The sequence below is a fragment of the Phalaenopsis equestris genome, unplaced genomic scaffold, assembly GCF_001263595.1.
Source record: "Phalaenopsis equestris unplaced genomic scaffold, ASM126359v1 Scaffold000076, whole genome shotgun sequence".
NCBI classification, from domain to species: domain Eukaryota; kingdom Viridiplantae; phylum Streptophyta; class Magnoliopsida; order Asparagales; family Orchidaceae; genus Phalaenopsis; species Phalaenopsis equestris.
Genome location: NW_018164518.1, coordinates 176,515 through 203,763, shown reverse-complemented (window position 1 = coordinate 203,763; position 27,249 = coordinate 176,515). Strand labels below are relative to the sequence as shown.

The window sequence follows — 27,249 nt, the reverse complement described above, 5'->3', positions numbered from 1 at the left end:
GTTCTCCTTTCATTTTGCATTTTCTTATTCCATCTCTTTTTTTCTTTTTTGCATCTTTAATCTAGCAAAAATTCTGTTGTAATCTCCAAAAATAAGTACAATAAATTCATCAGAAATATTTTTCAACAAAAAACTTTTGTTTGAGAGAAAGCACTTCCAACATGTGATTTTACTATCAGCTAAAATTCCAACAAAAATTCATTACAATCGTATATTACCAGTAGATGTTGTACATTTCCAGACAAACTTTTGCAGTAGAAGACTTTCTGTACTTGTCCAATGATTTGAATGTATCATTTCCTTAATACTTTTCTTTCCCAACTTACACTGATGGTCTTACAATCAACTCCATTCACAGACAAAAGCATCTAATGTTATTTAACAATTTTGACTGCAAGCCAAAAAAAAACTATGTAATATGGCTTTGGATTAACAAATTTCGAAAGATATAACAAGAAGCTTGTAGAAATCAAATTAAAATTTATTAAGCACCAAAGGGATGAAAAACATAATGCGAAAAGATCATTCCAAACTAGATTGGTGCATCAGTTAGATCTCAAATGATTTTTAACCAAAAGATTTAGCACAATCAAGGCACACTGGGAAGTTGAGTACAAATAATATTTATATTAAAAAAAAATCAAAATCATAACTTAATCCCCTCAATGACAATTAAAATCGACCATTGCACCAAGGCTTCAAAATTAATTAAGAAAATTAATTGTCATCCTACAATAAATATCTCAATTATCATCTCAGGGTTGTCGAGAAGCTCGTGACATTTGAGCAATAAGAGAACATTCATAATTTTACCGACTTATGAGCTCTATCTGGCTCCTTTTTTCTTTCTTTTCTTCCTTTTACAAAGATATCAAGCTTTTACAAAGGAATGCTGCATTCCTCACTTCTTTGTCTCCGTCCGTTTGTTAGCTCCTCTCCTCCGTGCACTTTAAAAAAATCCTCTTTCTTTTCTTCCTTTTACAAAGATATCAAGCTTTTAAAAAGGAATGCTGCATTCCTCACTTCTTTGTCTCCATCCGTTTGTTTAGCTCCTCCCCTCCGTGCACTTTGAAAAAATCCTCGAGTGTCATAATTCTGATTTATTAACATCATGCAAAAACGTTGAGGTATCCATTAATAGAAATATTAATTGTTTCGCACTATAGCAAATATGTCTCCACAACAGTTCTTCCAAATTTCTGCTGAATATCCTTTGGAGTTTCAATCTGCGCAAGCAAAGGTTGTCACACCATTAGAATTCTAAAACAAATGACTGTTCTTCGATTAATTAAACCGGTATAGCATTATGTCTTACAGCATTTAGTGCGATAAAAAGAGCCTTTATGACATTCAGCGGATTTCTTGAGCCAATGATCTGAAAATTGGATCAAAAAATTTAAGGAGCTTAGCATAAAAATCACTCTTGAAAGACATTCGACATTCACTGATCAATGGAGAAATTTGAATCAGGATATCCTAACTCAAATATTATCAAATTATGATCATCAGAATTACTTTAGATGAGCGAAATTTAAATTTAATATATCAAAATTTAAATCACACTCATCAAAGAAAAATAATGGCTATAAGGCTCATCCTAATAACATTTGAGCGAGGAGATCAAGACCCAAAACTTTTCCCAAATATATTTATTTGCAGCACCCACCTTAGACTTCACATTGCAAAAACCTGCCAAATACAAGACGGTTTCAACCGTTTTGACGGCTGCTGACATGCCACTTCTCCTTGGACCGGGCCAGAGGTATAGCTAAGCGGTTCAAACAAATTATGGAAAAAAATGTGATGATGCCATAAAAAATATAGAAGCTGGACATGATCAAATGTACCTTCGTTTTCTCATACTTGGACTGAATTGCATGAGCAATAGTATGTTCCTCATATCGCTCTACATAATGAAGATTCTGGAAACATTTCTCGTATGCCTGTATTTCACAAAGACAATATAAAATCTTCTCCAAAAACAATGTATTCCAACAATCGGCTTTCCCACTTGGAATAATTGTAACTGCTTATAACTTGCCATTTTAACAAAAATAAAATAAAATAAACCAGAGTCCCCCTTTATCCACAACCTGCCGTCATATAAGCCAAATAGAATAACTTGCCATTTTAACAAAAATCAAATAAAATAAACTAGAGTCCTCCATCCACAACCTGCCGTCATATAAGCCAACTAGAACAATGAATAGCAACTTAAATCCTTTGCAATGGAGGCCCCATTGTGATTAGTGAGATAACTTTCCTATAGCCACAGTAGTGATTTTACTGGATAAAACTCAAACGAATTAATTTTATATTCAATAAAAATGACCAATTTTATCCCAAACTATATGAGTGTGTTCATTTTGACCCTAGCTTTTCTTGTTCTTCAATTTAGCAAAGAGTCAAGGAGAGAGGTCAAAAGAATAGCGTTAAAGGGGCAAGAGAATCAAATTTTAATAAGTTGACGGACCAAATTCGTAAATAAAATATTTTTAGGGTTAAAATGAACACATTCTAAATAGTTTGGAGACACACGTTACTCGTCATATTTGATACCTGAAAGAAAAAGCTTTTTAAAAGAACCTGTATTACTTCTGCCGAGTTCATGCAGAAGACAATGGGGAAACTCATCATTCAATAAAAGTTAAGATTATGAAACATAAATCCACACAAATGAGAGATAGCAGCAATTAAGACACCCTGCTGTTCTTAATGTGATTAGCTACAACCAAGAATACCATTAGGACTTAAATTTTGATCCTACTCTAACTCTAGTGATATTAGCCTCTCCGCATGGAGCAGTGTGGTGGTGACGCAACTGAGTTGAGATAAAGAGAAACTTAAGCACTGGGCAACAGCTCAAATGTGATGAGCTCAAAATGAGTACAGCCCACAATTAAGGTTCATGCTGTGCTCATTGCAAGCTTGAGAAGTTAGCAAAGAAGACCATGCAAAGCATATTTTATTCTAATAAGCTTTGAGCCAAAATTGATCATGGTCAAGTTTAAGAAAATATGGCTTAAGCTTTTTTTTTTAGTTTCTCATAAAGCTGTCAAAACAAAGCTTTACAGAACCTAACTACAATAATGTTAACCAAGCAAGCAGATAAGCTCGTTATGATCATAAAGGTTACTGATGGTTCATAAATTTTGATGTCTGGCATGCTTTAAATCTTTCTAAAATCCTAATCATCCGCATAATCATTATGAATATTGAGGTTTTAACTCGCTAGTTTACTTGCAAATGAACCATAAATTATGTGACTGAAGGAAAACATTTATCAAAAAAATTTTTAATTTTTTTTAATACATTTTGTGTCAAAACGCATCTCTAAAAAACAGGTCAAAAGATCTGTTGTGCACTAATGAGCCTGTAGAGATGAGCAAAACGTCAAGGCTCTAGAAGTGAAGGGCAGAAATGATGTTCGCGGGTGAGCTTTAGGAGAGACGAGCAAGGAAAAGGCTATTGATCTTCGGTTTAATGTTTACCAACTATTCTGAAATTTAGAGTGGGGAGTGGCACGAGATTTGGAGTACAGCGGTAGGTGTACCAAAAAGTAGTATAGATTAAATTAGTTTGGCCTAATTTGGAAGTTCACCTTGAGGAATGAGCTTTAGGTGGGACATATGGCTGAAAAGGCTTGTTAAATATTACCTATTGTGGCATAGTTATGATCTAAAGCAAATGACTAGATTTAATTGAGTTAAGATGGGTGTCAAGGAATAGAGAATAAGACTAACTCCTAGTCTAACCTAGTTTGAATGAAAGCAATAGATGGAAATTTACTGAATTTGAGACCTGTGTCAAGCCGTGGCTAATTTTGGAGTAGGCTTAGGATGTGGAGAGTAGTACTAAGATGATTTAAAGGTGTTTATGCGAGTAGAAAATATAAATAAAAAGAAAAGTATAAGTATCAGATCATACCAAAAATTAAAGCTTATAGACCACTAAGCTCTAAGCAAAATGAAGAAAGTATTCTCACTAAAATATTTCATTCTTCATGAAAAATAAATTACAGATTATGTCCTATTTATAAGCAAAAATAGCCCATAAGCTTCCACATTTTGGAAAGAAAAATTAAACAAAAGAGAAAATAAAAGTAGCTGACCATCAATAAATTCAACAACAACAACAAAACCTTTATCCCACTAAGTGGGGTCGGCTACATGAACTTTTTCTCTATTCTGTTGTATTTATTATCAAAGTTTCATTTAATTCTAATAAATTAAGATCATTTTTTATACAATATGCTCAAGTCTTCCTAGGTCTACCTCTGTCTTTCTTAACGTAAGTCGAATCTAAAATATCTACTCTTCTAATCGAATCATCAGATGGTTGACGTTCAATATGACCAAGTCATATAAGACGACTCTCTCTAATTTTGCCTGTCACTGGAGCTACACCAACCCTATCACCCTATCACGGATATAAATAATCATTTCACATTTTGTCTCGAAGTGTAAAGCCACTCATCCACGTAATCATTCTCATCTCGGCAACACTTAGTTTTATGCTTCTCTTTTAAAGACCAACATTCAGCGCCATTCAACACCATAAATAAATTCATCGATAATTTAAGAGAAATTCTAAAATAAAGTTACATTTGAATAATTTAAGAGAAATTCTAAAATAGTCCTCTCACTATCAAAAAATGACCAATTAAGTACCAGAGTTTTAAAGTGCTCCTAATTAGGCCCAAACTACTAAAAATTTATCCAAATTAATTCCTAGGCTAAATTTCATAGGTCAAAATTGATCCAAATTAGTCTTAATTTTAACATCAACAGCTAACATTGATGGTATTTTAGGAATAAAAATTTTAAATGAAACTTTTTTTATTATTACTCCATTTTCACATGAATAAAATATTTCTCTATTATGTAATTAAGTATTTTATTATTACTCTATCTTTTAAATAATAAATTATTTCTACTTTGAGCCTATATTGATTCTATCGATAAGTATTATATTCCTCAAAAACTAATGACTTATTTACTACATGAAATAAAGATTTACTCTTTCATAAATTTAAATATTTGATTACATATGAAAATAAAATAATAACAAAAATAAAATTTCATGTAAAATTCTTATTCCTAAAATACCTTCAAAGTTAATGGTTGGTATTAAGTTAACTATGAAATTCACAATATGATCTAAATTGGATCAATTTTTAATAGTCTCGAACTAAAAGGGGCACTTTAAAACTACAAGGCAAAATTAGTCACTTGTTGATACTCATAAGACATTTTCTGGCTTTTGCTCAATTATTTAAACTTGGTGTCTTCTGATAAGCTTTGAAATGGGCTCCTGTTTATGGGCTTGTTAATGCATGTGCTTTTGCTCTTGCTTTTACAGAGGCTAAGCTGATTAAAATTTCTATTTGATATGCATCATTAGGCTCAATTGAAGTCTCCCTCGTAGAGCTAAAATCCCAAAAATCATCAACAAATTATGGTGGAGACTACAAGTCAGTGTGAACTAGCCAAGCGTCGTATGCAGATGGCTTATTCTTCTAATAGACTAAAAATTGAAGCTCAACAACAAGATAAATAAGTAATTCCAGTTGTAAGGTGGTAAACTTGTTGGAATGAGGGATTTTACAAATTAGAATCTATAACTTCTATAAAAAAACAAACTGAACAAATGAAGATTTGTTAACTTCTTTATATAATAGGATATATGTAATATTAATAATATGATGAGTTAATAAGTTAATATACCCACAAACAAATCTAAATGCTAAACATTAAATGTAATTTTTCTCAGAACTTTAAATAGTCATTGACTCTTACATGAAATTTTTAAACTTAGTGGTGTTATATCTCACTCGAGGATGCAAATAAATATATAGCCTCCTTTAAATTCCTTTATTAACTTATTATTCTTCGCCATAGATGCCTTGTTGTCATTACTCATAATAATTCACTTTTTTATAGTATCATGCAGGGTTTATAATTTTTTTACAAATAAAAAAATAAAATAAGAGAGTGTATGAGATAAGATGTTGGCTATATCAAAAGATAGTCTAGATTTCTGATCATATACTGTTTCCAAAGATGAGGTCTTAGTTGGTTTATAAATAATACTATCATATGTAAATTTAGATGTAGAATACAAGCTCCAATCTCTTAAATTTTTTTTCCTACAAGGAAAGTAGCAGGTTTGTAAGTTTACTTAACTACCATAACTTGGATTAATTTCTAATATTTTTTTATAGAACCTTCCAATAAATATGAAATATATCGAACATCACGATCATACACAATAGTTGAAGGTGAACAGTATATATAAATTTCCTTAAAGAATAGTTTAATAACATAAAGTTCTTAGTTTTTGACGATAAAAAAAATAATCATTTTAAAAAATCAACCACATAAGTATGTTGTCATGTCTTCAAGCTATGCGTGATAATTCTATGATAAAAGTCATTGAAAGATCTTTCCAATGCCTAAGAGAAATGAGCAAAATAATATACTGAGCAAACATTTGTTTGATGGCTTAGGCTTATTTATAAATCGTCTATTGGGCTACCGATTTTTTAACATCTCAATTGAGTAAATGCCAATAAAACTGATTTTTCATTAAACAGATAATTATCTTTTCTAAAAGTTACAACTATTCCTTTAGAATGCAATTCAGAGTTTATAAATTCCCCTAGTAAAAGTCTATGTATACAAAATTGTTTTTCTTTATATGAATATGCATTGATAATGTTGAAAGATCCCATAAATAATTATGATTATATTTCATATTTGTTATAATTCTATATTTAGAGGGTTATAAATTATATGAGGGATCTTAGGAATCTCTATTTATTTAGTTGCCCCTTATATTTGTTATTATTCGTTTCCTTGTCTACTATATTTTGTTTTTATTGTTTCCTTACCAATAAGTCCTGTAATGAGTATTTATATCCCTCTTGGCATCAAAAAGAATAAGCCCTCTTATATTTTTCCACTGTTTTCATAGTACCAGAGACACGTCGAATATTTTAGAATCTAAATTTTTGTAGTAGTCTGTGTCGCCTGGAGAGCTCGATCTTAGAGCTGTTCGCCTGTGATTTGTGTCGCTCGATCGTGGAGTTGCTCGATCTTGGAGCTCTGTTCGATTTCGATCGTTGTTCGACGCCCTAACTGCTTCCTATGTGCCGCTCGATCTCGAGTTGTTCACCCAAAGAGCTCAAGCCGTTCGCTCGCCGCTCGACTACCGCTCGATCTCGGAGTTGTTCGATCTCGATCTTGGAGTTGTTTGATGCCCTAACTGCTTCCTCTGTGTTGCTTGATCTCGAGTTGTTCGCCCAGAGAACTCATGTTGTTCGCTCGCTCGCCGCTCGATCTGTTCGACCACTGCTTCGTCCGCTTCTCTCGATCTTGGAGCTCTGTTCTCTCCGATAGCAAGCGTCCGATCCTCTTTGTCGTCTTCCGCTTTCCCTTTTCTTCCTATCTCGCGAAGGCCGTAATTTTTTCTTCGAGGGGTGAATCTCATGCTCGAGCAAATTCAGCGTCTTCATCTCTAAAAATGTCTGAAGTCTCGTCTAGGACAAGCCAGCCTCTTTAGCCATCTCAGTCAGAACCTCAGAGAAATACATCTGAAAATCATCTCATTCAGATCACTACAATCCGACTAAATGGTGATAATTTTCTTTGATGGTCACAATATGTTCGCATGTATCTCCGAGGAAGAGGAAAGATTGGCTATATCACAGGTGATACTAAACAGTCTGACGTGAATGACATAACTTATGTCATTTGGGATGCGGAAAACTCAATGGTAATGACATAGTTGGTCAATTCCATGATTGAAGAGATAAGTGTAAATTATCTTTGTTACTCTGCAGCCAAGGAATTATGGGACAATGTTTCGGAAATGTCTCTGATCTTGGAAATCAATCCCAAGTTTACAAGTTAACTCTACGACTTGGGGAAATTTGCCAAGGTGAGGATTCTGTGACAAAATATTTCAATTCTCTTAAGCGAATTTGGCAGGATCTAGACTTATTCAACGATCATGAGTGGAAACCAAATGATGACAGCAACCAGTACAAGAAGATAATGGATACTGGCCGAATCTTCAAATTTCTTATAGGGCTAAACGTTGAATATGATGAGGTTCGTGGCCGAATAATTGGATGAAATCCCCTTCCTCCAATTGGTGAAGTTTTTGTGGAGGTAAGGAGAGAAGAAAATCGGAGACATGCAATCTTGGGGAAGAAGACTGCAGATTCAACCATGTCCGTGGAAGGATCAGCGCTGGCTACTCCTGAAGCTCAAGTAAACAGGAAAACTTCTCACAACCTGCATGTAGAGCACAAAAATAACCTACGATGTGACTACTATGGAAAACCACGCCATACTCGCGAAAAATGTTGGAAGTTGCATGGTAAACCACCTAATGGTAAGGGAAAAAAACCTGGTGAGCATAGCACGCCTACCGTAAACGAGGTCGAGTCATCCCAAATTAGTAAAGAGCAATTAAATCATCTTCTTAAACTGTTGAAATCCTGCTCATCATCTAATGCTCCTATCGGTTCTATAGCACAAACAGGTAGTAATCCTTTGGCTTTATCTGTTCTAGGAAGTACCACTCCTTGGATCATCGATTCAGGAGCATCTGATCCTATTACAAGTTATTCTCAATTATTTGATTCATATTCAGGAGCATCTGATGACAGTTTACACCTATCGCAGGAAAATGAAATATTAAAATTTCAGAAAAAATCTCTTTGAAATCTGTCTTACATGTTCCAAAACTTACATGTAATCTTCTTTCCGTTAGCAAATTGTCTAAATATTATGATTATTCCATTTTTTTTCCTTCTAATTATGTTTTTCAGGACCGGAACTCGGGGAAGATGATTGGAACTATTAGAGAAATAAATTAGTTGTACTGCTATGATGGAACTGATTCTGCGAATAAAACAGCTCATAGATTAGGTAGTACAAGTTCAAACTTTGACTATGATAAAGTTATGTTATGACATAAAAGATTAGGACATCCTAGCTTTCCATATCTCAAATCTTTATTTCCTAAACTATTTAAAAGTATTGATTGTTTAAAACTTCATTGTAAAATATGTAATTTATCTAAAAGTCATCGTGTTTCGTTTCTAATAAAATCATATTCTGCTTCAAAATCATTTTATTTGGTGCATAGTGATGTTTGGGGCCCATCCAAAGTTAACACACTTTCTGGAAAAAAAATAATTTGTAACATTTTGATGATCACACACGAGTTTGCTGGGAGTATTTATTGGAAAAGAAATCTGAGGTTGAACGACGATTTAAAGATTTTTTCCACATGATTGAAAATCAATTTCAAACAAAAATTGATATTCTAAAAACGAATAATGAGACTGAATATTTCAACAAATATTTGAGAATATTTATTTTGGAAAAAGATATTCTGTATCAATCTACTTAGCGTGACACACCACAACAAAATTGTATTACTGAAAGGAAAAATAGACATTTACTTGAAGTTACCAAGGCACTTATGTTTTCCATGAATGTTCATAAATATCTTTGGGGTAATGCATTCCTCACCTCCTGTTATTTAATAAACAGAATGTCATCTCGAGTTCTGAAATTTAAAAGACATTTACAAGTTTTAAAAAATTATTTTTCCACGTCTAAAATAACAGCTGATCTTCCTTTAAAAGTTTTTGGATGTGCTTGCTATGTGCATGTCCCAAATATGTTTCACTCAAAACTTGATCCCAAAGCTGAAAAATGTGTTTTTATTGGGTATGCTTCCAATAAATGTGGGTACAAATGTTTTAACCCTATCAAAAAGAAATTTTTTGGGAGCATGGATGTCAAGTTTGTTTAGGATCACCTTTTTTTTCAAAACAATTTTCTTCAGGGGAAGAACTCAGTTGAAGAAAATAATTTTTGAGAAACTTTACCCATTCCTTTAACTAATTCTAATTTGGAAACTAGGGTCAGCACTATTAATCAATTTTTGTCAGATGTTACCATATCAGAGACAAGGGAAGAAGTACTTCCAACGGATCATAATCATCAACATAAGCTGCAGGTTTATACTATGAAGAAATTCCATAAAGTTACTACATCCCCACTTATTCCCTTGGCAGTGTACAATCGCCTTTGCCAAATAATGGCCCTACAACTCAGAGTAATATTCCCACTACTTCCACTCCTTCTGATCTTGATCTTCCAATTGCTTTCAGAAAAGGAATCCGAACGAGCACGAAACATCATATCACACAATACTTATCATATGAAAAACTATCAAAAAATCATAGAGCATTTGTGTCTAGGATTTCTAATATGTTTTTTCCAAGAATTTTTCAGGAAGCATTAGGTGAACCAAGTTGGAAATTAGCTGTGATAAATGCTCTTAAAAGAAATAACACTTGGACAGTCATTAATCTACCTAAAGGCAAAAAGACGGTTGGGTGCAAATGGGTGTTCATGGTGAAGTTTAAAGCTTATGGAAGTGTTGAGAGATACAAAGCGAGACTAGTAGCAAAAGGATTTACTCAAACTCAGGGTGTTGATTACCAAGAGATTTTGCTCCTGTTGCTAAAATTAACTCTATTAGAGTACTTCTTTCTCTTGCAGTTAACTTCAATTGGCCACTTCATCAATTTTATGTAAAAAATACATTTTTAAATGAAGAATTGCAAGAAGTATATATGGACCTACCATCCGGATTTGAAGAAAAATTTGGAAAAGGTAAAGTATGCAAACTAAAAAGGTACTTGTACGGGTTAAAGCAGTCTCGTAGAGCTTAGTTTGAGCGTTTTGGTGATGTTATCAAGAGACGTGGATTCTCTCAAAGCCAAGCTGATCATACTCTTTTTTTCAAACATTCCATCAAAGGTAAAATAGTCATTGTGATTGTGTATGTAGATGACATAATCATGACAGGGGATGATCCTCTGGAGATTAACTTGAAGAGGAAACTTGAAGCCGAATTTGATATTAAGGACTTGGGAAAGCTGAAATATTTCCTTGGAATGAAGTTTGCAAGATCCAAGGAGAGAATTTTTGTCAATCAACGCAAGTATGTACTTGATTTACTTAAAGAAACAGGAATGACAGCTTGCAAGGCAGCAGATACGCCAATTGAACCTAATATAAAGTTGAAAACAACATCAGCTAATGAGGTAATGGACACAGCACGCTATCAAAGATTGGTAGGACGACTAATCTATTTGGCTCACACTCGACGTGACATAGCCTTTGCAGTGAGTGTTTTGAGTCAATTCATGCATGCACTTGGACCTACTCACTTCGAATCTGTATTCAGAATTTTGAGATATCTTAAAAGAACTCCTGAAAAAGGACTTTTGTTCAAAAAGGGTGAACATCTTCGAATAGAGGCCTGCACAGATGCAGATTAGGCAGGAGATGTAAATGATAGAAGATCCACATCAGGTTATTGTACCTTTGTAGGCAGAAACCTGGTCACTTGAAAAAGTAAAAAACAAAGTGTGGTAGCAAGAAGTAGTGCCGGAGCAGAATTCCGCTCGGTGGCACATGGACTCCGTGAAGTATTATGGATAAAAAAACTCCTGGAAGGGTTGAAGATTCCTATACCAGCACCTATTAAAGTTTACTGCGACAACAAGACTGCAATCTCTATAGCTCATAATCCAGTTCTACATGACAGAACAAAACATGTAGAAGTTGACAAACATTTCATCAAGGAGAAGATAGAGAGTGGTGTGATATGTATATCCTACAAACCCACCGCTAGCCAAATAACAGATATTCTAACAAAAGGTCTTTCCAAAGTGCAACACGAGAATCTAGTTGGCAAGTTTGCTATGAGTGACATCTTCATGTCATCTTGAGGGGCAGTGTTGAAAGATCTCGTAAAAAATTATGATTATATTTTATATTTGTTGTAACTCTATATTTAGAGGGTTATAAATTATATAAGGGATCTTAAGAATCTCTATTTATTTCTCATCTTAATTAGAGAGATTAGCTGCCCCTTACATTTATTATTATTCATTTTCTTGTCTACTATATTCTATTTTTATTATTTTTCTTACCAGTAAGTCCTGTAATGGTATTTATACCCCTCTTTGTATCAATAAGAATAAGCCCTCTTATATTTTTCCGTTGTTTTCAGATAACATATAATGTTATTTGTATAATCAAAGGCTTATTTAAGTGTTCCATGTAAATCAAACGAATGTCCAGCCAAACTAAACGGTAATCTTGAAGTTTGTCAAATATAAGCTTTCGATTTCTAGAAAAGAGATGGTCAAGGCTATCCTCAATAAAACATCAAAAATATTATTTTTTTATTTTACTTTTATGTTTGATAACAACAAAAAAATTGTCATGAATCGGCCCAGGAGCTTGGAGTTAATCAAGACTAGAACGGGCGGTTGGGTATTTAAAAAAAGCATTTCTTATCATAAACAATAGCTAATAATAATATTCAACAAGAAAAGAATAACTAATCCACAAGACATAAATATACATCATCTAACAAAATACAAATGCTTATTCAACTTTATACGATAATACAAGTAATACAATAAAAAAGAAAAATATATGAATCAAATAATCTACTATCTATTTTTAACGGTTCATCTCCTATTGTAAATAAATTCTCTCATTTGTCATATAAAATCAAGTAATTTTCTTTCTAAAAGAACAGTTAAATAATAGATTAATTTACGACGACTTACTAAATAATTACCTATCAATTATGCACTAAATATTTATACAAATACCTAATATGAATGCTCAAATGAATATGTTGATCAGTCTAAAAAAAAATTTATATTTTTCTTCTATAAAGATCTTTATTAAATCATCTTCATCAATTATATTTTTATTATTTTAATCAATTATATTTTAAATTTTTTTTCCTTTAAAAAGTTATGGAATGCCATTAAAATTTTATACAAATAGAGGAACAACCATTAACACTTCTACTATTATTTTATAATAAAAAAGTGACAACTATTATCATTTTCTTTACATTAATGTGTACGCATACAATAGCATTCTTAATTAATATCATAAGGGTGTGACTTCTATCTAATAGACTTAACATTAAATTTTTCATTTATGAATATTTAATTCCTTCAACCATCAAATCCATCTATTTTTCATTTAGTAAGCAAAAAATATCAAAGAATTGAAATTAAAAAACAATCATTTTATTTTCACTTGTTTTCTTTCAACTATAAAGGGGCTTTTAATGAGTACGAATAAATTTATCCTTTTTAAAATAAAAGAAACTAAATTTAAAACAAATAAAATAATAATTACTCACATTGATTTTATCTTACAAAATTATCCTCTCAAATACTTTTGCTTATGTTATCTTTAATTGAATTCCTAAAATTAAATTTAAAAATAATATTTACTACATATAACTTCAATTTAATTTAACATTACCTTAGCTTAATTAGGAGAATCTTATCCTGAATGAAGTAACCTCTCCTTGATTTTAAATCTACATATCCTTCCACTTTTGTTTTGTGTTACTAATTAATATAAAATTGACATTACACTTAAATATAAAATTGACAATTAGGAGAATTTTCAAATTAATAATGAAGAGGAATACACGCGCTTATTTACTAGAAGGATAATCTGTATTGATAACAGAACAATGAAGATTCTGAAATGATTTGTGGATTTTGACCCACAAATGGAACCATCAATCATTTTAGTTTGGATTCGCATCTTAGTTTGGATTCACATCCCTGGTCTAAAATTTCATTATTTTACTCAAAAAGTGTTGTATTTTATTGCCTCAATTTATGGTAAGTCACTCAAAATGAGCATTCCTACTTTTAATCTTTCTCGTACATCTGAAGCCAGAGTACTTGTTGAAAGAGACATCATTTATACCGCTCCTGATGAAATTTAGTTGGGCACACAACACCATGGATATTGGCAAAAGATAGAGATTGAGCATTTTCCTTCGTACTGTTCAAATTATCGTATGTTCGACCACTCCAGTTCTCAATGTCATCATCTACACCCCCATCTCAGACTAAAAAAGCAGAGCGCTCTGCCAAAGGTAGTGATTTCATCTCCTCCTAATCAACTCCAAGTTATTGACACTATTGATCATCAAAAGGATACCCACGAAGACGTCAATATACCTGCAGGCAATATGTTAATCATTCAGTCTCCACACTTTGTTGTAGCTCCCCCATCTTTGGAATCCGCTATCGTGGGGGCGAGTGAGTATATTCAAACTCCACCGGCCCTAAAACTTATCACTGATATTACAGGTAGAAATATTTCTATTGTTTCACTACCGCCTCATCAAGTCCAACAAGATGTTAATGTTACTCAGACTCATGGGGACCATGTTGTGCAACAGCCTACACTTGTCCGGCCATCTTTGGACCAATCCATTGATCAGATGAGGAATGATAGGTCTACACATCCATACACATCGAAGAAGAAGAAGAATGGAGACCTACTTGAACTCAGGAATCTGATGGATGATACTTTGGTCACTTCGAGTAATGATACGCACCTTATCAATTTGTTAGTCGGCTCCCTTCCGAGAACTAGAGGTAGAGGGAGGACTAAAGTGGGACATCTCTAACACTTTTGCACTCGTTGGTGACCTTTAGGTTTTTTTACTTTTATATTTTTTCCTTTATTTTATTTTGCTTTATTAGGTTTTTGTGTCTTGCAATGTATTAGTTGGGTCTTCTTTTAGGCTCTCTCATACAATTTATCTGTATCTTTTCCTCTTTAATATATTAGCCCTTAGGTTATTTCTATATATATATATATATATATATATATATATATGTATGGATGTTTGTATATACATATATATATATATATATATATATGTACAGACATCCATACATACATATATGTGTATATATATATATGTACCCGTTGGTGACCTTTAGGTTTTTTTATTTTTATGTATTTTTGCTTTATTAGGTTTTTGTGTCTTGCAATGTGTGAGTTGGGTCTTCTTTTAGGCTCTCTCATACAATCTATCTGTATCTTTTCCTCTTTAATATATTAGCCCTTAGGCTTTTTCTATATATATATATATATATATATATAAGCTCAAGATGATGGGAGGCACTGCTAGATTTTCGCCTCATGGCAAACTCGGGTGTCTGCTTGGTTGATTCTCATTTCGTCGCGCTCGAAGAAGGGGTTCGTGCCTCTACTTCATTTGTTTCGTCATTATTCGTTTTCGTTGTGCTTCGTCTGTTGCTGCGGTTTTCTCCTTCGTCGTCCTCATCGCCTTTGCTAGTTGAGGGACGATTTCCGACAACTTCCACTTATTCACCTGTTCCCTTCTGTCATTTGTGCTCGAACCATAACGACTTTCCTCTGCCCCGATCCTTGCCGCCCTGTGTTGAATTCATCGTTCGCTCCCTGCTACGGTGTGTCACGCTTTCGCCTACTGCATTTTTGCGTCTATCTACTCTCATCGAACCGTCCCTGCTTTGATGGGTGCACTCCCTCCTTCGGCTGAACCCGACAAAGCCTCCTTCGCCCACGTGTTGAGTAACCATGTGGTAAAATTGGTCGTTGTCTTCCAATCAAGTTATAAGGAATATCAAGATGGTACAGGTGATTGCATTTTGTTAAGAAGACAAGTAGGAACGGTGGGAAAACAGCTATCTTTCTCTCTGATTTAGAAATTTCAACCTTGGCTAAGAAATGCAAGTTCGTTCTCATCAAAAAATTTCAGTTGGGGCACCCCACTATCGAAGTTATCAGAAAGAATTTTGAAGATCTCAAACTAGTAGAAAAGTGGAAAGTGGGACTTCTTGATGGAAGGCATGTGTTGATTCAGCTAACCTTAGCTGAAGACTACGCTCGGATTTTCTCTAAGAATATATTAACATTGCAGGAAAGTCAATGAAGTTGCTCAAGTGATCTCCTGATTTTGACCAAAATCAGGGACCTCTCATTGTACCAGAATGGTTTAGTTTATCTGGTCTTAAGCTGCATCTTTTTCATTATCAGATTCTCTACTTTATTGAGGTCATACTTGGGAATTCTATGAAACTAGATCTACCCACTTTCAATTTAATCAGGTCTTCTGTTGTCAGAATGCTTGTGGAAAGAGATATCACTTTACCTGATATTACAGAAGTCTGGCTGGGCAAAACACAATGGATATTGGCAAAAAATTGTCACGGAAAATAGACCATTTTATTGTACCCATTGTAAGATGTTTGAGCATACTCTTGACAAATGTCACAGGCTCCACCCTAACTTGAAACATAAAGCTCGACTGCATAAGGATGGGTCTAAAGGATGGGTCTAACCTCTAACCCCACTGCTCTGGACACATCTACTCCTGTGGAGGAAATTACCATAGGACAGGAGTTTGTGTCTGGTTTTATTGCCCCTGAGGGGACTACCTCTTCACCTGTGGAGGAGCCTTTGAGGCCTACTCCTACTGTCCTTGGGGGGGATTGCTAATTTATTATACCTCCTATGGAACCTCAATTGGTAGTGGATGAGGAGTCATTGCCCCAGTTCCAAGCTCAAAATTCTATCCTAGATGAGCTTTCTACTGCAGCCCTACCATCCGATCAGATTGAACAAGTTTTTAATGTCAAGCAGGCTCAAAGGGATCCTGTCGTGCAGCAGCCTAAACTTGCCAGACAATTTTTGGACCAATACACTAATCAGCTGAGCCAGCCCTCGGATGAAGATTGGAAGGTTTACCCATCTAGGAAGAAGAAGAATAATAAAGGCCTACTAGAACTCAGGAAATTAATGGATGATACATTGGTTGATTCGGGTAATGGCAGAAAACTTAATCATTTGTTAGCAAACTCCTTACCTAGAACCAGAGGTAAGAAGAAAGAGTACATCAGATTGCACTCATGCTCCTATTATCTGTGTAAAGGGTTTTCACGGGTCCTTTCTTGGTAGATCAATTACTCCAGCTTTTCGTTCTCCCTTTATTCCAGTGTGCAACAAGTTTATCTTCCATTAATTTTGGTTCTGAGTAATCGTCTTTTGGCCAGCCTACACACGCATTTGGGGATGACCCAACTGAAACGGATTTTGAATCTACACACGCATTTGGGGGGTGACCCAACTGAAACGGATTTTGAATTTTGCGTAGGAAGTAGACTCATATTAGAGTTTAAAGATCTCAACCACTATTTTCTCCATATATTTGGCATTTATAGCTCTCACCAATCCAACTACTACTTCCAAATGGCTTGTGAATTTTGCTCCGGAGATTTTGGTGTAAGAGATTTTGAATTAGAGATTATAGTATTATGGTTTTGGGTATACATGTACTTTTTTGGAGATTTTGGAGTGTTGTATACCAGGTGCTTTGGGTTCTTACTTAGGCCCACTCAACCAACCTATGTTGTACCACTCCTAATATATTTATATATATATAAATATTAGCAAACCATAACTTCTACCTTAGTTGGTTCCAGTTCAACCATTTTCCTTCATGGTAATCCACTCAATCTCAAATCTGGATATTCTTGCAATATTTTCTAATTTTAAGAGCATAAAGCCAATAGTAAGGCTTTAATATAAATTCAATTTAATATTTAAAAAAATATATTATTTAAACAACCCTACTTACATTTGCTTCTTTCTCTTGCTTGAAATTAACAATTCCAATCCAATTATTCTTCCACTTGTTTTTTTTTATTTTAATCAATAGGATCACACAATAAAGTTTAACGTAATTTAAATATAAAAAATTTATAAATTAACCTTAAGCACTAACAATTACCATAAAGCTCAGTTCGACCTTCATTGTTTGTGTAATTGAAGCCGCTTAATTTGGCTTTCCCTCGCCACCTTCACACGAGGCGCATACAACGATTTTGAGAGGCTCCTACAGTCTCCTTACACAAGTGACATGCAAGGGGGAAATTCTAGAACTTTTATGTGAGGGTCGATCGACCACTTCTCTTATAGGTAGAGGTGTAAAAGAGCCGAACACAAGCGAGCACAAATTCAACTTGTATTCGGCTCGTTAAAAAACTATTGTTCATATTCGACTCGTTTATATTCCTAAAAAAAATGTTTGTAATCGGCTCGTTTGCTTAGCGAGCGGAACACTAGTTGTTTGAGAACAAAGATTTGTTTTGATAACTCCAGTCACGCAACCGTATAAGGGTTAGGGTGAGATTTAAATCTTACTTTTTTTATTAAAACATCATTTAAATATACTTTAATATATTTTTATTTGATTTTTTTTAAAAATACTACTCATCAATTATATATATACATGTGTGTGTGTGTATAAATTTTAATTATTTTGCGCCAAAACAAGCCGAACAAATAAATCTTTGTTCATGTTCGGATCATTTATATATTGAGCACAAAAAAATTATTAGTGTTCGACTTGTTAACTTGGCAAACGAATCAAACACGTGCTTCATAACGAGTCAACCATGAACTGTTCACAAAAAACAACCTGTTTTGACAGCCCTACTTATAGGCAGAGTTGCGCGATCCCCCTTCTCTTCTCCTTCGTGCACACACTCAGCGTCGTCTCCAACACCGCCTTTGACACACCAACAACCACACACCTCCACTGCAAGCAACGGTGTTGTTTTCCTTGCACAAGACACATGCAGCCTCTTCTCCTTCTTCCTTCATCCCTTCACCCACCAACGTATATCCAGCTCTCGCTCTACATCACTTTCTTTCCACGCCTCTATCATTTCTTTGGTTTAAATCGAGACACTCGTTTTCCAATTAGGACAATCGAGACGATTGCTTGAACCGACCTATCAAGATTTCTTTTTTTTTCAATGCATAAATATTATAATATCCCCTGATAAAAATTCCAACCTCAAAATTAAAAAATTACAATGAAAACAAAAATACCTTAACTAAATAATTGTGGATATCTCTCTTGTATGTCTGCCATTTTCTATTAAGTGGAATCTTTTTTTGATTCATACTTCCATAGAATTTTTTAAAATGACTTTTCTCTATTACAAAGTTTCTTAATATCATAATTCAATTATCCTTACAGGCTCCACTATATATTTCAAATCCAAGTTGTATATTGAATGAATCTGTAATAACAATGTTTGATTCATCAACAATATACTTCCCAAGTGAAAAAAAAAAATATATATATATATATATATACATATAATATTATGTGTTTCCTGTATGTGAGTTAGTAGAGTCAATCAGTAAGCTACATTTTCAATTCTTCTACAATTTCATGAGAACTTTGGATAAATTTTAGTACTCATCGGATAATGGTATATTATTGAGCCAAACAAATATGCTTCCTCTAGAATTTCCTTTCTCAAATTATTCACATTTAGAACATACATCATGTCTTTATATTTCAACAAGTCATCTCCATCTATAATTTATTTCTCCAAATTATCTACCTAGACTTGTTCCAAAATCTTCTGAGCAAAACTATCTCTAGCTAGTAAACTCTAATTTTGCCTTTTAAAGTAGACTAAATTGTTAGTTGATTTAACTGAATAATATTATCATCGCTACAATCAATCGCTGACATTTTTATTCTTTCGATAACATTGATTAAATATTCATGTTGAGTAATCAACAAATTTGAATTGTCTTAAGCCTTCAGGGTCAATGCATATGCAACCACATTTATCGTTCATGGATGGTAATGAATATCCAAATCATAGTCCTTAAGAAATTCTAGTCATCTTATCTATTTCAAATTCAATTCTTTCTAAATAAATAAATGTTAAGCTCTAATGATCTGTAAACACACATCTGACCCCATACAAGTAATGCCTCCAAATTTCAAGTGCAAAAACAATTGTTGGTAACTCTAAATCATATGTAGGATAATTTCTTTCACGAGTCTTTATTTACCTAGAGGCATAAACAATGACATTTTCATGTTGCATAAGCACACATCCCAATCTCTTTATGATGTGTCATTATAAATTTGAAACTCATCCGACAATGGAGGAACAATCTAAATTGGGGTGGTCATTAAACATATTTTTAGCTTCTAGAATATCTCATCATTATCCTTTCAAATTTTACTATTTTTTGTGTTAGTCTAGACATTGGCATAGCAATCTTAGAAAATCAATCCACAAATCTCTTGTAATAGCCAACAAGATCTAGAAAACTACTGACTTTTATAATTGCAATTGATCTTGGCCAATTTACAAGTGTCTTGATTTTATTCTGATCCACAAATATACCCTCTCCAAAGATTATATGCCTAGGAAAAATCATAGTTTGTTTAATCCAAGTGATTGTTTTCAACCTTTGAATGCAAAAAATGTCATCTATAAAACTATCACAAATAATTCTAGAGATTCCTAAAGATTCTTTCATTAGATCCATAAATATTATTTGAGCATTAGTCAATCCAACGATATAACTACAAATTCATGATTCCCATATTTAATCCTGAATATTTTCTTTTCTAAATCCACTTCCTTAATCTTCAACCAGTGATATCCTGATCTCATATCAATTTTTGAAAATATAGAAATCCTTTTCAACTGATCAAATATGTCATCAATTCTCGGCAATGGATATTTATTCTTTGAAGTGAACTTATTCAATTCATTGTAATCAATATATATTCTAAAATTCTCATCCCTCTTCTTACAAATAACACTAGAGCTCCCCAAAGTGATGCCCTTAGCCTGATAAATCCTTTATCCAACAATTCATACAACTCTTTAACTGTCATTTTATATGGTGCTTTGGATATTAGCTCCAAACCTGATAATAACTCATTAGTGAAGTCTATCACCCTCACTAGTTGTAGCCCTAGTAAATCATCAAGAAAATTTATTGGATATTCCTTTTTTATTATCAATCAGTAACTTCACTTCCTTATTAGTATTTTTCACCTGAATTTCATACTTTAATAATTTCAAAACTTTCAAAAATGTAATTATCATAGATGTCAACCCTCCACCACCATAAAATTTAATTATCTCTCCAAGTAAATTAATTTTAAATTTCATCTTATTACAATTTATAGGTGTGAAATGATGAGATAATCAATCCATACTTAAGATTGCATCAATTCAACTAGTGGCAAAACAATCAATTGTGCATCAAAATCCCTTTCACTTTCAAATTTACCTCACATAATTGATTAATCTCTATATGACTGATTTGGCATTTTAACAAATAACATTGTTAGTATTAATATAGTATTCATATTTATCAATCTAATTAACTTTTTGACATTAAATGAATAAGATGATCTCGTATCAAATGATATTATTATTGGTCTACTCTAGAGGGATATTAAGCTATTATAAAAAGAAAATTATATTGAGCGCTAAACATAATTTTTCTTAAATTAATGTTTTGAGTTTATGATCTTATGAATTAAATGTATTGTGATGCAAACAAATATTAAATCAACTAAAATTTCTCTAAATATAAAGCATACTAGTAATAACCTCACGTGAGTCCTTAGCTTCTAGTTGTGATAATGAATACACCCTAGGTTAAACATTCTATTGGTTCTAATTTTGATTAGATACTGAGCCTGTGGACTCAACTATCCTCTGTCTGGAAAAAACCATCTGATAAAGTGCAAAACTAACTGAATTCTCTACTAGAGCTCTCTGTCTCAAGATGGGCCAATTTTTTTACATATGTCTAGGCTGATGACACCAGAAATAAAATTTGAATCCAGATGAGGTGATGCATGTTGAGATGAAATTAATGTCATGGATCTATCATGCAAGAGATTAGGTCATAGAATAGTAGAAATATTTTCTAAAGTTAAAAAAGGATGATTAAATGAATGTGTGCTTTAGAAGTCTTATAGGATAAAAAAATAAGATTTATCGAATGCAATAAGACAAGTACCATTATATTATTCGAGCACTGAAAAACTAAAAATCCAACCAAATTAAGAATGTGATGAACAAGTGTGGCAGATTTAATATTGTGGATCTATTGTGCAAGAAAAAATAAGATATACCATAAGACATAATTTTAATGAGAAAGATGAGTAATTAATCAGAATAAATGCTTTGAAAAACTAATGGGATAAAATATGTTATTTGTAAAATACAATAAGATTTGCATTGCAATATGTATCAAGTATTGGGCAACAAGGAAGCCATTAAAAGCCAAATAATATGTGGCAAAAATAAGAATGTCGGACAAATATCTGATAAAATTGCGTAGAAAAGAGTAAGGAATGAGTATATTAAAGAAATAATTGTGTAATACCTTTTAAAAAAAAAATAGTCAAAAAATAACTCGATTGATTAGAGCACATGCAATAAAGGCCAAAAAAATGCACAAAAAAAGCAGTTAGAAAGAATTCATATGGAAGGATAAGAAATGATGACATGGACCAAAAGTAACATTGCTAGAAAATTATGTTGAAAAAAAATGCACCAAGCAGAGAAAACAACTAATATAATAGGATAGACAAGAAAAGGGAAGGATTTTAAAGTTCATCAAGAATAATTGGGATGATTCAAAAAATAAAGATGAATTCACTCGGCGAGAATAACAAATAATTTACACCCAAAGATTAACTAGCAGATTTCTTACTATAAAATCATCCAAACAGATTCAAAAAATAAAGATGAATTCACTCGGCGAGAAAGATTAACTAGCAGATTTCTTAGAAGGACGCATACCTTTTGAATGGCAATTTTAGCCGTAGGACCTTTAGCCTTGGCAAAACCAATAACCCCATGGAAGTTCCCTGTGGCTAACAGTGCCGTATACTTCACTATTTGACCACCCTGAACTTGGTAAAAGATGGAAGTGATTTAATTAGCAAACTAAATTTCATCAAAAAGCATAACGTGTAATAGAATGAAGCCTACCTTAGTGACTTTACATGTCCGATTGACATCAATTACCTTTACATCAAAACCCTGTCAAGGATAATTCAAAAATCAGTGAGAAGGAATAGAGCTTTAATCAGTTCAAAGTTGCTCATAGAAATGTTTTCAGAACAAAAAATAGAATAACAAAGACTCAAACTACAATAGAGTTTAGATGTATATCCATGTTCCCTATCAAACAATAAATACATTGCAAAATATCCCTAATGGAAATTGTCACTACTTATTACTAGATTTAAAGATGTCAAACAGCATAAAAAAGAAAATGCTTCAGATGTGTCATTTTTGTTGCAAGTCAGTGACAAACATATCAAAGAAAAAAGAATAACAGGAACCTTAAACAATAGAACTCTTCAATAAAAACTGAAAAAAGGAAAAGCATGTAATTCTCATTTCAAATATCAGTTGCAAGCCTCTCATCTGAAAAATTAGATGAGATATAGAGACGAGACATGGGGAAACTATGAATTAGCCATACATATTACCGTGGGTTGAATGTGGACGGTAAATGGATGCCTTATAACTTAAGAGATAGCCGCAGAAGGAAACAGGCTACAATCCTACCACCCTAATCCTTCTTTGTTCCACTCTCCCCTTCCATCATAGGTTCGTTTTACTTTCAGATTACTGGGCCAGCTTAAAGAAACTATACCCTTCCTCTCATAAAGGTATTCCTTCTGTTAGACTGGAACTTGCTTACATAAATTGAAATAGCAATGCATAGAACTTTGGAAATTCATAAAAGTTAGAATGAGAAGAGATGAAAGAAGAAAATTAAAAATTTTATAATAAAATCGTATTCCATTATTCCATGTAAAAGAATAGTTATACACAAATAGGTTGAAAAATAACTATCTCTAAAAAGAAAAATAGAAACCAGATTGTAAATCTAGAATTCATAATTACCTCTATGATAAGAACTAATGCTGTTGTTCACAATTGTTGAACCGTAGTAGATCAAAAGTTGATGTCCACAGACTATTGAATTATCGTAGATGAAAAGCTACTGTCCTCAATTGACTGGATCACGTTATTGTACATGAATTATTAGATTGGTGTAGATAGATAGTTGTCTGTAGATTGATGTATTGTCGTGGATGGAAAAGTTTTGGCCACAAATTTATGATTATTTCAACATTCCCTCTCAAAATGGGTTATCTATCTTCTTTGTGTTAAACATGTAAATAATATTATCAAAACTCATTCTGAATAAAGCCTTGGTAAGGATATATCTAGATGCTGAGAGTTTGGAACAAAATTTAATTAGATTTGTCCATTTTAAATCTTTCAGAGATAACGTGTAGGTATATTACAATGAGTATAGTCCGTTCATGGAGGAAAAGATCTTTTGAAATATTTATGATACCAAGCAATCACAGTACAATTTTAGAAATTTTTATCACTTGATAATTTAGTTCTTCTAACTATCTATTTAACTGCTTTTTTTCCAAAAACTAAGTATCACTATCATGTATGAAGCTTCAAGATGGCTTCATGACATGAAATATTGCACATACATGAGTAAAATAGCCAGAAAAGGGTCTCTAGTCTGAAATATCTCTAACCCAATTAGCATCTATAAAAATTTTGATTGATTGGTTGGATTACATTTTATATGGAGGTACATTAGAATACAATAAGCACCATCCATATGAGCTTCAAAAGGGTTATACATACATTTTTTCACAATGCTAATAAAAAAACCCAAAATTTGGACAAGTGAGTTATAGATAAGTTTACCGACAAGGCATAGACACCTATTGATTTGAATTTTCTTCGTTAGGTCTATTAGATTTTATGCAGGCTTACATCCAAGCAGCTCTATTACTTTAAGTTGATTGAGAATAAAATTCCTTTGGCTAACAACAATACCTTATTCTGATTGTCACTTCCATGCCAAAAAAAATTTTTGGATTTCTCATGTCTATTATCATTAATTCTACAGTTATAAGATAATTTGATACTATTCTGAAGATTCAAAGGAAAAAATAGAAGAGTTGAAAATGAAACATTTTATGATTAAATTTTATTCTCCTGTTATTTGTAAAAATGAAAGATATGAAGTTATATATAACTACGAGTAGAAACAATAATCTTGGAGAGAAACAAAGGTAGAATCCAATCCTTAATTTCAAAATATAGAATTGATTATATAATAGAAATGAAATATTGTTGTCCAAAAATTATTAGATTGTTGCAGATGAAAAGTTGTCAATGCATTGTTGGATTTTATAGATAGAAAGTTGTTACCGCGAATTAAAAAATTGACGTATATAGTTTTTTGTCCATGAATTGTTGGATTATTGTAGATAGAAAGATGTTGGCCACAAATTATTTCAATTAAAATGGTTCACAAATATTGAAATGCATGTTTCATTGTCACCATGATGCATTAACATAACCAGTAGAAATAAATGACTTGTCATGAAAAAATAGATAATCAAAGATGTAACCGCTAAAGAGTTAGTAGAATTTATATGAAACGCATATGAGCCAAAAAATATGATTGTGAAAATTTATGCAAAGTGTTTATGGACTTCACTTCAATCATTTATTTTGATACAAGAAATTTATTGCGGATTAAGAATAAGCTTGAGAAATTTATCTGAACAGGACAAAGTGTCAGGCCAAAACAAAACATAAATTAATTGTATTTAGGAATCTTCAACATGGAATAAAAAATATTAAAATTCCTGTCGGCCTATTTGCAAAAAAAAAAATACTGTGATTACCTTCCGATAGAGAGGTCTTCTTTTCTTCTCAGTTAAAGCATTTCTCTCCTCAACCAGCTCTCTAATTTCCTCTTCCAAAACTCTACCCTTCTTACCAAAGGAATGGTCAAGCTGTGCCAACTTCTCTTCAAGTTTCTTCTCAATGATGTTAAGTTTCTCCGTATAAGCATCATCCTGCTCCTTTGATTCACTAAAATCTTTTTCATCTTCATCCAGACCAGTACCTTGAAACACTTGTCTCTCTTTCTCAAAGCCAGCACTATCAACAACATCATCGGGTGACCCGACTTGCTGGTGTTTTATCAGTCCAAAGTTTGCAGGATTGTTTGGGTCATAGGCTTCCTTGATTTCCATCAACTTCACAGCCCGATTTAGCTTCTGAAGGAGCATGAATCTTTCCTTTCCAGTAGATACCTTCAAACGGTTCATCATATCACCTATAACCCTATATTCCAATGGCAATTTCAAATATCTCTCTTCGAATTTGTCGATTTTAGTCATCCACTTATGTGCATCATCAAGCGTTTCTGTAGCAAGAAATATAGAGCGGATGATTTTTATAATGGAAGCAAACAACCCATAACACAGAATGCCCATTTTCTAGTTAGAGAGGATTAAGAACATGTAAAAGTAAGATAAAACAAAGTCCAATGTCTCTAATAATTTATCGTCAATAACGTATAAATGCCCTAATCGTGAATTGCAAATGCCGATAGTTTTCGGAATAGTTACATTCCAAAAGAGAAAAGCAGGCAAAGCATGGCTGATTCAGTAAATTACAAGGAAGTTTTTGCGGAAATAAGTAAGATCATTCATTAAGATGTTCAACGTTGAGCGGTCTTAAATAGAACAGGAACTTAGATATCCAATAACCAAGATTCCACACGCTCAAAGTAACACTAGATACCAGCTTAAGTTGAATAATGTTATACCAGCTTCGGCGAAATTCTTGAGCAGCTCAGCGTGCCGCTTGCACTTCTTTTCGAATATATCTGCGTTCTTCTGTAGCTCCTCCGGGGAATAACGTTCATCGTCCTCGTCGCTGTCGGAATCAGTGGGCTCCCAAAACTGTTCGATGTTTTCGAGCTCCTTGGTCTTCCTTCTCTCCAGCTTTTCTATGAGCGGACCGACCCCCATGTAATCCTCATTTTCATCGTCCAAAGGCTCCAATCCCTTCTTTCTCCGCTCCTCCCTCTCGATCTGCTTCTCCCTCTCCACTTCAGCAAGAAGTTCTTGGACGATTCGATCGCCCATTATGGGATTAGCTGAGAAAGAGCGAAAGAGGAACGGGAAGTTGAGGTTGGAAAGCGAGAAAGGTTTGTGAGGGCGGAGAATTTGTGTATTGGGGCCGATAGAGGTGAAGAGATTTCTCGTGGGGTAGCGGGAAAGAGAGAGTAGATAAGCCCATCGAGACTTCGAAGAAGCGAGAGCAAAGCCTGCCATTGGCGGCAGCAAAGCCGAAAGCTTTCAGGAGAGTGGGGGTAGAGGGAAATTTCAGGTTTGAGATTTTATCGAGTTCGTCATTGCTCTCTGACGTCCTTCAGGCGGGGAAACTCAAGTTGCTGGTCGAGTTCGTCATTGCTCTCTGACGTCCTTCAGGCGGCGAAACTCAAGTTGCTGGTTGCGTACATAAGACGTACTCAGTTGCGTAAGATCTGAGATAGCAGGGTCAGGGGTTTGGTATAGGGAAAAAATTTGCGTATATAAGACGTAAGCAGC

General features: G+C 33.5%; 1 protein-coding gene across 1 annotated transcript; it reads right to left on the bottom strand.

The window, feature by feature from the left end:
- Window positions 1–987: 987 nt before the first annotated feature.
- LOC110019736 lies at window positions 988–26,973 on the bottom strand. The gene is made up of 8 exons (XM_020717534.1): window positions 26,463–26,973; window positions 25,531–26,057; window positions 22,778–22,828; window positions 22,586–22,693; window positions 1,848–1,943; window positions 1,667–1,768; window positions 1,316–1,375; window positions 988–1,226 (listed from the first exon to the last, which is right to left on the bottom strand). Exons 1-8 carry the CDS (start codon window positions 26,971–26,973, stop codon window positions 1,161–1,163), a joined length of 1,521 nt encoding a protein of 506 aa, XP_020573193.1. The 3' UTR covers window positions 988–1,160.
- Window positions 26,974–27,249: the final 276 nt, after the last annotated feature.

What these genes read in the sequence shown, in the direction of transcription:
- LOC110019736 (XM_020717534.1), bottom strand. Translation starts at nt 26,973, where the DNA reads ATGGCAGGCTTTGCTCTCGCTTCTTCGAAGTCTCGATGGGCTTATCTA. An exon ending in GAAGACCTCTCTATCGGAAG is followed by an intron (nt 22,829 to 25,530) that starts GTAATCACAGTA and finishes TATCCTTGACAG; the next exon opens with GGTTTTGATGTAAAGGTAAT. An exon ending in TTTGCAATGTGAAGTCTAAG is followed by an intron (nt 1,376 to 1,666) that starts GTGGGTGCTGCA and finishes TCCAATTTTCAG; the next exon opens with ATCATTGGCTCAAGAAATCC.